At 39.3% G+C, this 12813-nt stretch overlaps 1 protein-coding gene across 3 annotated transcripts in view; it reads right to left on the bottom strand.

Annotated features, from left to right (window-relative positions):
- Positions 1-12813, bottom strand: part of LOC116286747 (uncharacterized) — a 69693-nt gene that overhangs the window by 55217 nt on the left and 1663 nt on the right. For 2 of the 3 annotated variants that reach the window (XM_089034411.1, XM_089034413.1), the window contains exons 2-12: positions 11981-12812; positions 10672-10785; positions 9367-9507; positions 8725-8813; positions 8175-8222; positions 6656-6775; positions 5535-5590; positions 4445-4530; positions 3832-3898; positions 1779-3328; positions 477-996 (exon numbers count right to left, since the gene is read on the bottom strand). In XM_089034411.1, coding sequence (XP_088890537.1) covers positions 477-996; positions 1779-3328; positions 3832-3898; positions 4445-4530; positions 5535-5590; positions 6656-6775; positions 8175-8222; positions 8725-8813; positions 9367-9507; positions 10672-10707 — 2713 coding nt within the window. In that variant the 5' untranslated portion in view covers positions 10708-10785; positions 11981-12812. Of the gene's footprint in view, positions 1-476; positions 997-1778; positions 3329-3831; positions 3899-4444; positions 4531-5534; positions 5591-6655; positions 6776-8174; positions 8223-8724; positions 8814-9366; positions 9508-10671; positions 10786-11309; positions 11498-11980; position 12813 lie in introns of those variants that run through there. The other variant, XM_089034412.1, reaches the window with a different exon arrangement.

Genomic DNA, 12813 nt, shown 5'->3' with positions numbered 1-12813 from the left:
CCCATTAATGCATTGCCTGGGGGGGTACTCCCCTATATTTGCTATACGGGTATGTGCCGCCCTATAGGGTATGGTTTTTCGGCTTTTGGGTCTGGGGAAGGGTATCATTTTTTGACATTTTATCTGGGATAGGGTATCATTTTAGTCTGGGTTGGGTTAACTATTTGGTCGTTTTTGTCTGGCGAATAGGCTACGCTTTCTGCCGACACAAAAACAATAAAAATGTTAGTAAATATTGATTGCAATCGATTGTAAAACCGTATTTTCCTTTATTTAGTCTGGGATAGGGTGTACAATTCTTAGTTTTAGTCTGGGGTAGCGTATGTAAAATCAAAATTTTAGGTCTGGGATAGGGTCAGGGTTTTGAGGTCCTGGCGGCACACCCCTAACCAAGTTGGGGTGGTAGTACCCCTCCCCCCCCCCCCCCCCCCCCCCCGGGATGCATTGAAACCATTCCCAAAAAAGTTTAACCTCACCTAAAAGATTTGAAAGCCTCTTACTGGCCGAGCAAAGTTCCACAGCCAATTTAACACCAGAGTAGATAGTGGCTTCGACCTTGTCATCCATAATGATCAATGGGTTACCAAGATACGCACGCACCAAGGACGCCACTCCTAAGGTCCACGACGACGTCATGATAACAGCTTGGCGTGGAGCAACACGACCGGGTTTAGACACCAACAATCGACCATAAACTCTCATAATTTCTTTTAATTCCGTGGTAAAGTCTTCGACAAGGAAGTCTGCACTGTCAAAGACAATGTGGCAGAGTCGGTCCAGCGTGGTGTAGCTTCTTGTGAGCATGCGTAGGAAGCAAGGAACAGTAGCGACGAGTATCTCGCAGCCATTGATGAGTGGGACAACTTGTTCTTCTTCTGCTCCTCCGCAGAATATAACATGTACTCTGGCTCTTCTTCGAGGACCAAGGATTTTATTGCATTCTTTGTAGATGTCTATGGCGTTGCTCCAACTATTGCACAGTATTAGGGCTAGAGGCTGTGGAATGAAAGTACAATAAAATATCAGCTGCAAACGTTGCTTATAGAATATATTGCTGGCGACAGAATTTTCAAGCGGGGTCATACGTCACAATAGGGACTTTTAGATCCATCGACGAGTAAGAGATCGAGTACTAGTACAAATTTTAAAATTGGTCCTGTGCGTGTGGTTAACACCGTATCGTAGTGGATTTACGATTTTTCACAATCTAGAGTTTCAATCTACGTACACGACCACAACTATGGAATGATAGTGCTAATCTTTAAAAGTTAAAAACTCGTACTCGTTCTCGTCGTCAAATCTAAAGGTCTCTGTTTCCTGCAACAAAACTAAGAATCGAAGAAAGCTGCAATCTAGATACGCGGTGCGACTGTTGCGTGCTATACGTTACTTGCAATAGACTTTTTAGTGGTGTCACACGTAGCTATTTTTCTTGCAACAAAACTGTGAATCAAGGAAACCTGAATCGCAGAGTTTTACCAGTGGCGCAGGGAGATCTCTGGACCAGGAATACGCGCAGTATTTGGTTGAGAGGTAAGGGCTCTGGGTACTAGAATAAAGCGTTTTACTAAAACTTCCTTATTGTAGGACAGGAACAAAGCGAATATAATTTACACAAAAATTTCAATAAGTTCGCCCTAAAACATGGCTACCTTGAAATATTTTTTTTATTTCTTTAACTTTTCAAGCAAAATATTCTAACGATTCTAAGCCATGTGGGATTAGGTCAACTCCGTGTGCACATGCGCGACGGCAAATTAAGGCAGTGTGATACCAACCCCATTAGTTAGCGGTAACTCTGAATACGCAGCAGGGTCCAAGACTTGATCAACAATCGGTAACAAGTACGCCATTTTTCTTCCCGCAATCTTGGGCGCAACCGCAGCAACATCTCTCCCTCGGAGGAGCGCCGGCCACATGTGCCTCTGCAATGGAGTAGGAGTTTGGATATCCAGTCTTGAGCCATATTCGTAGAGAGGACAGTTTGCTAACGCTGTGAACGGCCTTGGGATGCCATCCCCATGGATTAACACGCCGTCTTCGAGGGAGGACACAGATTCACAAGACGAAGGAGAAGATTGAGAGACTAGGTCTGAGGGAAGGCGTGAGGCCGGTTTTGAGTTGCATTGTGCCAATATTTCTGAAGGAAGACGAGATGTAGGTTTTGCATTGCTTTGTTTAACAATCTCTTCAGATAGCCGATCTGATGATCGAGGAAGAATTTGCGACGGCATTCCATGCGACAAAGACTGAGCCACTTCTGGGGGACGTTGCGTGAATTCTTCTCTCGCCCTTGGAGACATATTTGGCATTCTTGCAGTGTGACCCTGTGTAGCCAAATGCTGCTGATCCATCACCTTGGCAACCCTAGAACCTGCAGAATCAGTTGCCCATTCTCCGGTATGCTGCCTGGATAAGGGTGCATCCATTTCTGTGTGACCATGAGCGAATTCCTCTTGTACCCTTGGAGGCAAACCTGGCAATCTTCCCAAGGGATGCGTAGCGTTGTAAATGGAAGCTCCATCAAACTCTTCTCTCGGTGAAACACTTGCTGCTATCCTTTCAGTGGGATACTGCGATGCCCAAGCCTGCCGCCCTACTTCTGTGGCGGTATCAGCGAATTCTCCATTGGCCCTTGGTGAAACAGCAGTTTCCATTTTACTTGGGTGTTGTAGGGAGCTACTGTCAATATTCATTCTATTCTTCGCTAGTTCATCCCGCTGTTCCATCACTCTGTATCTCCCAGTTTCCTGATCACTAGACGAACTACTATAGTGATTCCCAGTTCTACTAGACTTCAGTATTGACTTCAGTTTAGCAGTATCATTGTCTTTAGACAAATACCGTGCACCGCTGCCAGTGGCGGGTATCCTTGCAGAAACAAAGCGCACCCTTCCTGAATCCTCATCACTTGACGGTGAGAACATTTCTCTACCTTGGGCGTCTCTTTCTCTAAAATCAGAAGCACGTTCTTGAGACATCGTTTTTCCCTGCTTTTTATACGAAGGGAGTGAAGATGAAGACCTATTCTCAGCGCCAGCAGGAATGTAACAAACAGGCAGGCTATTTGGTCTTGGTGTTCGAATTTCGGCGACTTGTTGTCGAAGAACGTCTAAAGGGTTGAAATTTCTGACATCTTCTTGAAAAGAGCTTCGACGATGGGAAGGAAATTCATCGTCAGTACTCGTGCTTTCTTGTGGCTTCTCGTCCTTGTACTGTTGGTTTGGCATGTGAATACTCTTCTTGAAGGCATTGACAACCTCTTGTTGAGCTTGTACAAACTGTTCTTGTTGTGCTCTGAGTCTTTCTGTTTTTCGTGGGCTCTCATCTTAAAAAACACATTAAAAATTTACCACATTATCATTGCTACGTGCAGATCGAGACAAAACTCGCGACAAGTAAATAGGGGCAAGGTCGCAGCTCTAATAAGAGCTAACCCAATTGGATGAATATAATAGTACGAGAAACAATAGTAACAAAATATCAGAACGAGTCGAGAATAAAAACTATTGTGTTTTTTGTTGTTGTTGTTGTTGTTGTTTTGTTTTGTTTTGTTTTTGACAATCTCGACAGCTCTTTTTGGCGAGTGCGACATTACTGGGAAATGGGGCAATAAACCTCTTCACCTTGAGTGTATCATAATTATTTTCCCATGTCAGACCACGTATCATTTTCATTAGAATAAGATTCCATGTTTGAGTTGTTTCCATAGTCATGTGTCTTCTCTAGGGAATGACACGTGGTCTGAAATAGGAAAACATTAACCCAAGGTAAAGAGGCCTATCGATTACCGTCAATCAAATAATTAATTCTTAAAATAATAAAAAGTACCTTTTACTGACTGTGAATCATCAAATACTGCAAACCCTCTTTGAACAAGTTCATCGTTGACACAAACCTGAAAAAAAAACAAATTCCATAAATCAATAAAACTGCCCATTCTAACAGACACTGGCAAACCAGGCAAACCAAGTTCCAAAAGGAATAGAACATTTTTGAATTCGTACAATAGGTAATATTTTCCCATTCGATACCAAGTGTCATTCTCTTGAGTATTATTGCATTTTTTAACAGTTGCACATGAGAAAACGCATAATTATGGTTGCAGCTCAAACAAAGAATCTTATTCTAAAGAATGATCATCATACCCAACTGATAAACAAAGAAATGATACTCTAGGGAATGACACATGGTCTGAAATAGGAAAACATTGCACCCTTGCACCCAAGCTAAAAAGGCCTATCATTATATGGCACGCGCTACTTCCGGTAAAATCGTGCGCTCTGATTGGTTCCTTGGCGGGCAAAAATATTCCCAACAGTATATGTCTATTTTTAGCAAAAAATGTCATTTTATTAACCTCGCTTTCCCGGATTTTTCGGGAACATATAAGACCTTGGTATTTTACGCATGTACTGTCAAGGAAATAGACTAAATCAGATACCTCTTTGTCAAGGGACTCTGCGTAGAGTAGCACATGGTATCTACCCTTATCATCTTCTTTCTGGATCGTTACTTGCAGCTTGCAGCCTGTAATATATTAAACATTAAAGAGAATCTAAGGATGGATGGTTGGATGGGATGACACATACTCTTACACCAAAGCTACGTAGGTCTATTGTTGCTCAAACTGAACAAAAGAAAGTGTCATTAGGGGAGGCAGCATGGTCAAGTGGTTATAGCGTCAGTCTCGCAACCCAGTGATGCTGAGTTCGAGTCCCACTGTGGCCACTAGCTGAGACTGTATTTGTCCCGATTCCTGATTAGTTCAGATTCAGTTTCTCGACCATGCTCGTAAATAGTCAACTGGTTAGCCTCCTTGCCAGTTGGGATTCTTATAGACACATGTTCTTTGACTATTTCATCTTTATTTCAGTTTCATTTCAGTGTCCCCCATTAGTTGTATAAACTATTAGTAAATACATTGGCACATAAGTAAAGTTAAATTAAGTGAAGTATTTATTTTATTTTTTATTTTTTCATTACTTGGGACTCGGGTAGCTGTAATAAATATCGTAAGAGTGATTTTACTTAGCCCACAAAACAAAGTTGTATAATATAATTAGTGACTAACACTCAAAGTAAAAGAAAAAAACAATGGAATAAGTCTCTACTGCTATGTATTTATGATTAGAATGTAAACCATGTACTGTATAAGTGAAAAACTTTTCTAAGAAATGTGCACAAATTATTAAGTTCAGTAAACCATAGACGTTAACTTTTTTAAAAGTTAACTTTTTCACTAATATAACTATGGTATGCACTGTACTTTTTTTTCACAGACAAAGTAAAATCACTCCATGTTGCAAACGCCCTACAGAAAGACAACAAGCAAGTTGCTAAAAATACACATACAAAAAACCACAAATACTTGCTGATAATTCATTCAGCAAGGGAAGCGTGAATTAAAGTGCCTGTGCCATGTAACTATCCCCGATAATCTTCATTAAATGCAATACCTTTCAATATGCTACTCTCAAAAGTAACAAAATACAAATATGTTGCGAGAGAAAGAGATAAACTACTTGACATACCATGGATGAGGTCAAGAACAAACTTGGTTGCAGCTTCAGTCCACTTGTCACTGACTCTGAGATAAACCGAGAGGGACCGTTTATTATTTATCGAGGGGGGAGGGGGGGGGGGGGGAAGAGGGATTTGAAATATTGTGTAGTTCCAAAAATTATCCAACCCCCCTCACGGAGGAATTTTTTTAAGACACCCCCCTACCCCCCGGAAATTCCAATTTTGTTCCATACAAACTCTGTAATTTTTGTTCTTTCTCTGACCCCCCTACTCTTCGGAAATTCCAAATTCCTCTGTGGGGTGGGTATGGATGATTTCTGGAACTACACATTAGTTGTCTTGAACTGAAAATGGGGTCTTGAAATATTTGAAAATAAAGTCATGGTGTAAGACTTCAAAGCGTCATATATTTGCATTATTCTACGCTGTTAAGCAGACAGTAAATTATAACTTGTAAATTGTAACTTATTTAATTTTTTCCTCTTTATTTTTTGACATGCTTTGCAATCTGTTATCCCATGCAAGCATGCTGACAATGTCAGGATACAGGGGCTAGATACCAAGAAAAGCCAACCTCTCAAACAGCCAATCAGAATGCTTGGCTTTTAGGATCATACTGCAACAGAAATAACTAAATCACAGTAATCATATCCATGTCACTATTTCATCATACATCAATATCCATACATTAAACAGGTTTCTTACATGGCTTCTTGAAGATATGAATTTTATCTTCTTCCATTGAAAATATCACTCACTCGTTCACTACACTCAAGTGTAATAGATATTTTCAACACTTGAAGACAAAATGTGTAACTGACACATAACATGATTGTCATATTATTTATGTATCACATAGCTCTTCATACAATGCTCCATCAGCTCTCAGTAATTGCCCTTTCCTCCTCCGTGTCTGGAACTACAAAATGGACCCTCCTTACAAAAATTTTCTGCCTTGAATATGGAGCTAACATGACAATACAAAAGAAATGCCACAAATTCCATCGAGAAAAAGTGCGATTTTTGAATTTCCATGTTAGCCTCGCATCCAAGATTTTTGAGAAGGGTTACCCTTGGAAGCTCAAGCTTTCATAGCAGAGGAATGGATATTTCTGCATCTATCACTTACTGTTTTGTAGTTGTGAGATCAAAGTAAGATGTAACCAAGCTGAGAGGCTTTACTGCTGTCAGGATACATTCCATCACTTGAAATGGAATGTTTTCAAACTCCTTTGGTATCTCACAGACCCTAGGTTATTGATATAAACAAGGCAAAAATAATATGAAAATACTATATATAGAGAGAGAGTGATTTTACCCGGGGGGGGAGGGGAGAGTCCAAGAAAAAGTACTGTGGATGCTTGTCGGAAATTTTCAAAAAGACCCCTAAAAGATACCACACGTCTTTAAAAAAGGGCGTGGCTGAATGATTTTTAACCCTTAAGAGATACCACAACAAATAATATTAAATTTTCTATAAAAAGCGCCTAGGATAAGCAATATCAATGCGCCCTTCTCTCCTTTTCCGACACCCTAAGAGATACCAGTTAAATGATTTTCAAAAATTCGCATTTAACACCCTAAAAGATACCAAATCGTGAATTTTTACCCCCTAAGAGATTTACTAGTAGCAGTAAACACTAATTCTATTGTTTTCTTTTGTCTTTCTTAGTCAATAATTTATAAATAATGATAACAATGTAATAATGATAATCATAATTTTATAAGGTCTCTTTGATTACTCATTTAAAAATCTCAATGCAATCAAAAAAGTTAAAAATAATTGATGAAATACTAATTATACAGCTTTGTTTTGCAGACCATGTAAAATCACTCTAATGTATACATGTATTTTATACAATTTTCCAAGATGGCATCTATTTTGTCCCTAAAAAAGCCCGAAAATGTATTGCAATGCCAACTTGGGGAGAGAGACGGGGTGGGGGGGGGGGGGGAGGGGGTGGGGTGGAACTAATCACACTCCCCTAACCACTCTCCCATCCTGTTCTCTGCATTAAGACTATATTTGGTAATAACCCTGTTCTATTAACGCCTCAGAGGTCTTCTGGCACAATTACCCTACCAATCAGGGAGACCAAAAATAATGCTCATTATGCCACCCTGGCTTGTTTAAATTTTGAATTTATATTTTTCACTTGACAGTGGAACCAAAATACCTTCTAGCCCAGATATATAACATATATTATTATTAAATATATCATCCCTCATCGATAGCAAGATCTCTACCCCCCTCCCCACCCAACCCTCAACCACATACACACAAACATTTACACTTGTATTATCCCTCATCAATAGCAAGATCTCTACCCCAGTCCCCACCCCACCCCCAACCACATACACACAAACATTTACACTTGTATTATCCCTCATCAATAGCAAGATCTCTACCCCCTCCCCACCCCACCCCCAACCACATACACACAAACATTTACACTGTCTTGTATTGTCCCTCATCAATAGCAAGATCTCTACCCCCCTCCCCACCCCACACCCAACCACATACACACAAACATTTACACTTGTATTATCCCTCATTCAATAGTTAGATATCCATTCCACACAAAAAGGTTTAATGATAAATATGAAATATGAAACTGAATAAATTAAATAGGAATACTTAACCTTACCTGGAAAAAGGTATTAAGGTTTGTTCTCCGACATCTACCAATAACACACTAAAAAATAAGAATGATAATGATAATAATCACAATAATGATGACAATATAATAATATTGATTATGTAGTTAGGATAGTCGTGCACCCTGATTGGTCGAAAACTGTGCTTTATTAGTGAACAGAGCACAGTGCTGACGCCATCCTCACGCATGAAGTGCTGCCAGATCTTTTTTTAATTTTTTTAATTTTAGCTAGGTCTTTATTTTTGCATAAATACGTTCAATACTGAAGTAAAGTTAAAGTCATAAAGCCTTGGCTTGCACTTCTCCTTACACTTCTTTCATGCTTATGTCACTTCCTAAGTGCTTTTATTACTGAACACAGCATGAAAAAAGCTGTTTTATTTGTTTATGATAATACACTATTAAGAATAGCAAAATGATGATGATAATTGGTATGGTCATGCAAATAAAAAATGATATTGTCATTTTTTTTTAAATAAATGAATAATGAATGAACGACCATGTGAACAAACAAATGACTGAATGGTGAGTTCGGTACCTTGCTTGTGGACCTGCGGTAGTTTGCATGATATTCTGGATTCTTGCGCGGTACCAGCATTTATCCATTGTGCGTTGCACCACATAGAGCTAAGACCAAGAAGAGAACAGTGGTAACAAAGCCTTTGATTAGTCTTTGTCAGGGTTTAGCACAGTTCTGTCTTTCATCACTAACATACTGACACAAGTCTATTCAAAATTACAGTCTCACAATCTCATGAACTACAAACAAACAATCTTTACTCCGACGATTAAGGCTAGTGTCCGAAACATCAGTAAGTTTTTTCATCTTTTCACGGTGTAAAATTTACCCTTTTATCATTACTGCATATAGTAAACAGATCATTACATGGCTTCTTGAAGATATGAATTTTATCTTCTTCCATTGAAAATATCACTCACTTGTTCACTACACTCAAGTGTAATAGATATTTTAAACACTGGAAGAACAGAACAGTAGTAACAAAGCCTTTGATTAGTCTTTGCCAGGGTTAATCACAGTTCTGTCTTTCATCACTAACATACTGACACAAGTCTATTCAAAATTACAGTCTCGCAAACTCATGAACTACAAACAACAAAACCATTACTAATCTTCTTCTTGACTTTGGTGGAAAATACAAGTTCCTTTCCTGTACCATACCTTTTCTTTCTCAGGGATTACAGAGTTAGAAGTCCTGTTTCCTTGATACAAGAAATAGTCATTCAGTCTTCCCATGAAGTTCTCAAACTCAGAGCCTGGCATGACGATGGGTGATGCTTTAAAATGACCTGCATCTATCAGCTGATCATGAAAAAGCAATAAAATCATTAGTATCACCTAGTTTATATTCATCTTATTTCCCTGTGCCAAGTGTTTACTGGTCTAATCTAGGTCACTGAGGCATGTCTAGCTCACAGATCCAACCCTGAAATGACCCCTGGGCTGATCTAAATCTAAGTCAGGGCAAGGCTAACTCACAGATCAAACCCTGAAACAACCTCTGGGTTGATCTAAATCTAAGTCAGGGTATGGCTAACTCACAGATTGAACCCTGAAACAACCTCTGGGCTGATCTTAGTCAGTGCATGGCTAACTCACAGATCAAACCCTGAAACAATCTTTGCGATGTTCTAAGTCAGGGCATGGCTAACTCACATATTGAACCCTGGAACAACCTCTGGGCTGATCTAAGTCAGGGCATGGCTAACTCACATATTGAAACAACCTCTGAAACCCTGAAACAACCTCTGGGCTGATCAAAGTCACGGCATGGCTAACTCACATATTGAACCCTAAAACAACCTCTGGGCTGATCTAAGTCAGGGCATGGCTAACTCACATATTGAAACAACCTCTGAAACCCTGAAACAACCTCTGGGCTGATCAAAGTCAGGGCATGGCTAACTCACATATTGAACCCTAAAACAACCTCTGGGCTGATCTAAGTCAGTGCATGGCTAACTCACAGAAAAACCCTGAAACAACCTCTGCGATGATCTAAGTCAGGGCACGGCTATCTCACAGATCCAACCCTGGAACAACCTCTGAGCTGATCTAAGTCAGGGCACGGCTAACTCACATATTGAAACAACCTCTGAAACCCTGAAACAACCTCTGGGCTGATCAAAGTCAGGGCATGGCTAACTCACATATTGAACCCTAAAACAACCTCTGGGCTGATCTAAGTCAGGGCATGGCTAACTCATATATTGAATTTGAATTTAGTGTGTTAAGTTTTATGTGGAATGGGAAAAAACAGAGAAAAACTCTCAAATCAAGGGAGAGATCTAACAAACTCTACTTCCATGTGATTGTGAGACCAGGAATCCAACCAGAGACCCAGCCCAGAGGCAAAATGCAAGTGCACTGTCACTACAGCACCTTAATTTATCAATGATCATTATAAATTACTGAATTACTCAAGATAATGGTAAAATTCAACACAACACCTAAAGAAAACTTTACCTTCATAACTTTAATATCAATCTTCTTTCTATCCATTGTACTGTCTAACTGAGCTGTGATATTTATTTGGTACAAATCAGTATATCAGCTCTTCTTTCTATGCGAGTTGTAGATCTTGAAAGAAAAATAAATGGTAACTTTAAACATTTTCAAAATTGAAGCATAGATTTCTGGTTTTGCATTACAATTTCTATGGGGCAGAGAAGATCTTGCTTCCTTTAAAGGACTTTACTGGGGCCTAATACCAATCCCCTGGGCACCTATCCACAGTACAAACAATTTTATGAGAATAAATTCTTCATAAACTTTTCTGCCCTTGCCCCCAACCCCCTAGACTTCATTACTAAAGTATATAGTTCTATACATGCGTTATTACTTAGCTAGGAACAGATAAACCGCCTAGGTTAGCGTTCTAACATGTAGGATGCACATTTTAGGTCCTTTAACACAGATAGTACTTACAATGTAGCTTACATGTATCTCACATGAAAATAACCATTGTGGCTTCTTAAAGCCTTAAAAACCTAAACCTGATTAAATGCTAGATGTAATACAAAGTTACATTTAGACTTTAGGTACTAAATATGGAATATAAAGCCCTATAAAGACGATAAAAGGTGAAAAAGCTTTCAACTCACGTCTTTGTTTTGGAGCTCCTCACATCATTCAGGTAACAAGAATTATATATTCGGACCAGATGACTAATCCGTTCAAAGTCCCGTACTGTCCTCTACAAACTACCAGAGTTTTAAAGTATTTATAGGAACTAATAAGATTTTAAAGGCGAAAAATGACAGACAAAGTTTGTCAAACGTTGTTCGCCATTTTGAATTTGCTCCACGTGAGAATGAATGGAAGCCTGGACACAACCTCGATTTGGTTCATGAATACCGCGGGAACTTCAAAGTGGCTCTTTTTTTATTTTATTTTATTTTATTTTTTCTGACCACCGTTTTGATTTTATTCAGAAAATAATTAGTTTTATTTTAGCTGGAACGATAATATTTCCATACAAAAATTTGACAAGGATGAACGTTTGCAATAATGTAATAGTTGGACCGGTGTTACCATAGTAACGATGACCAAATTCTCCCGAAATCGTTTTCTTTTTCTAAAATTTTTGATTTTTCATGAACCTTAAACGAAGAAGACATGCGCATCTGTTCATTTCAATTTAAATAAAAAAGAAAACGCATCCCACATGGAAAGGAGTGACCATTGGTACCTACTCATCATTGGCACAAACTGGACACTGGGTCTGCTGGTCATAGCAAGGGGTTAATCATATAAGGTCTAGGGGCCGACTAACCTCTCCCTTAGGCTTCGACCGAGCTTCCTGATCAGTCTGTAATTCCTCCCGGGATAGCGGTGTTGGGGTTGAAATCTCCAGCGTAGCCGTAAGTCCATACGACGGTTCAGCACTCGATGTCTGGAAGTATGGTCCTGGTTAATCGATCGATAAAAAATAAAATGCAAATATCTCATGAGAATAAAAACCTTTGTTTCCCCAGCATAAATTTATTCTCAAGCGCTTGAATTTGAGGCTACGCGTGGTGGAATCTATTGTTCAATTCAACATGGCTGCCGCGTGAATAAGGCCCATGCAAACGTCCTATTCAAGACCTAAAATAGAGACCTTAATAACTGTACACCACTCTCGATTCCCACAAAGACGAAACCTAACTGTCAAGAAGCTCTTTAGATGGTTAATGACCACACATTTTTTTGTTCTTTTCGTTCTTTTCATTTTTTGTTTTTTTGTTTGTTTGTTTGTTTGTTGTTTTTTGTTTTGTTCTTGCATTTGGTTGTTCTTGTCGTTGTTGTCGTTGTTGTCGTTGTTGTCGTTGTTGTCGTTGTTGTCGTTGTTGTCGTTGTTGTCGTTGTTGTCGTTGTTGTCGTTGTTGTCGTTGTTGTTGTTGTTGTTGTTGTTAATTTTGTTGTTGTTGGTGGTGGTGGTGATGTTATTGTTGTTGTTGGTGTTGCTGGTGTAGTTGCAAGTAGTAGTAGTAGTTGTTGTTGTTGTTCTTCTTCTTCTTCTTCTTCTTCTTCTTCTTCTTCTTCTTCTTCTGGTCGTCGCTCTTCTTTTTCTTGATTTCTTTTTCTTCTTCCTTAACTTCCACAAAGGTCACACAAACTTCACTC

Source organism: Actinia tenebrosa, unplaced genomic scaffold (assembly GCF_029948245.1).
Source record: "Actinia tenebrosa isolate PJP-AT-01 unplaced genomic scaffold, QUT_ActTen_1.0 PGA_scaffold2__45_contigs__length_23673736, whole genome shotgun sequence".
NCBI lineage: Eukaryota > Metazoa > Cnidaria > Anthozoa > Actiniaria > Actiniidae > Actinia > Actinia tenebrosa.
The sequence above is the reverse complement of the archived record's forward strand: the minus strand, read 5'-3'. Positions and strand labels throughout refer to the sequence as shown.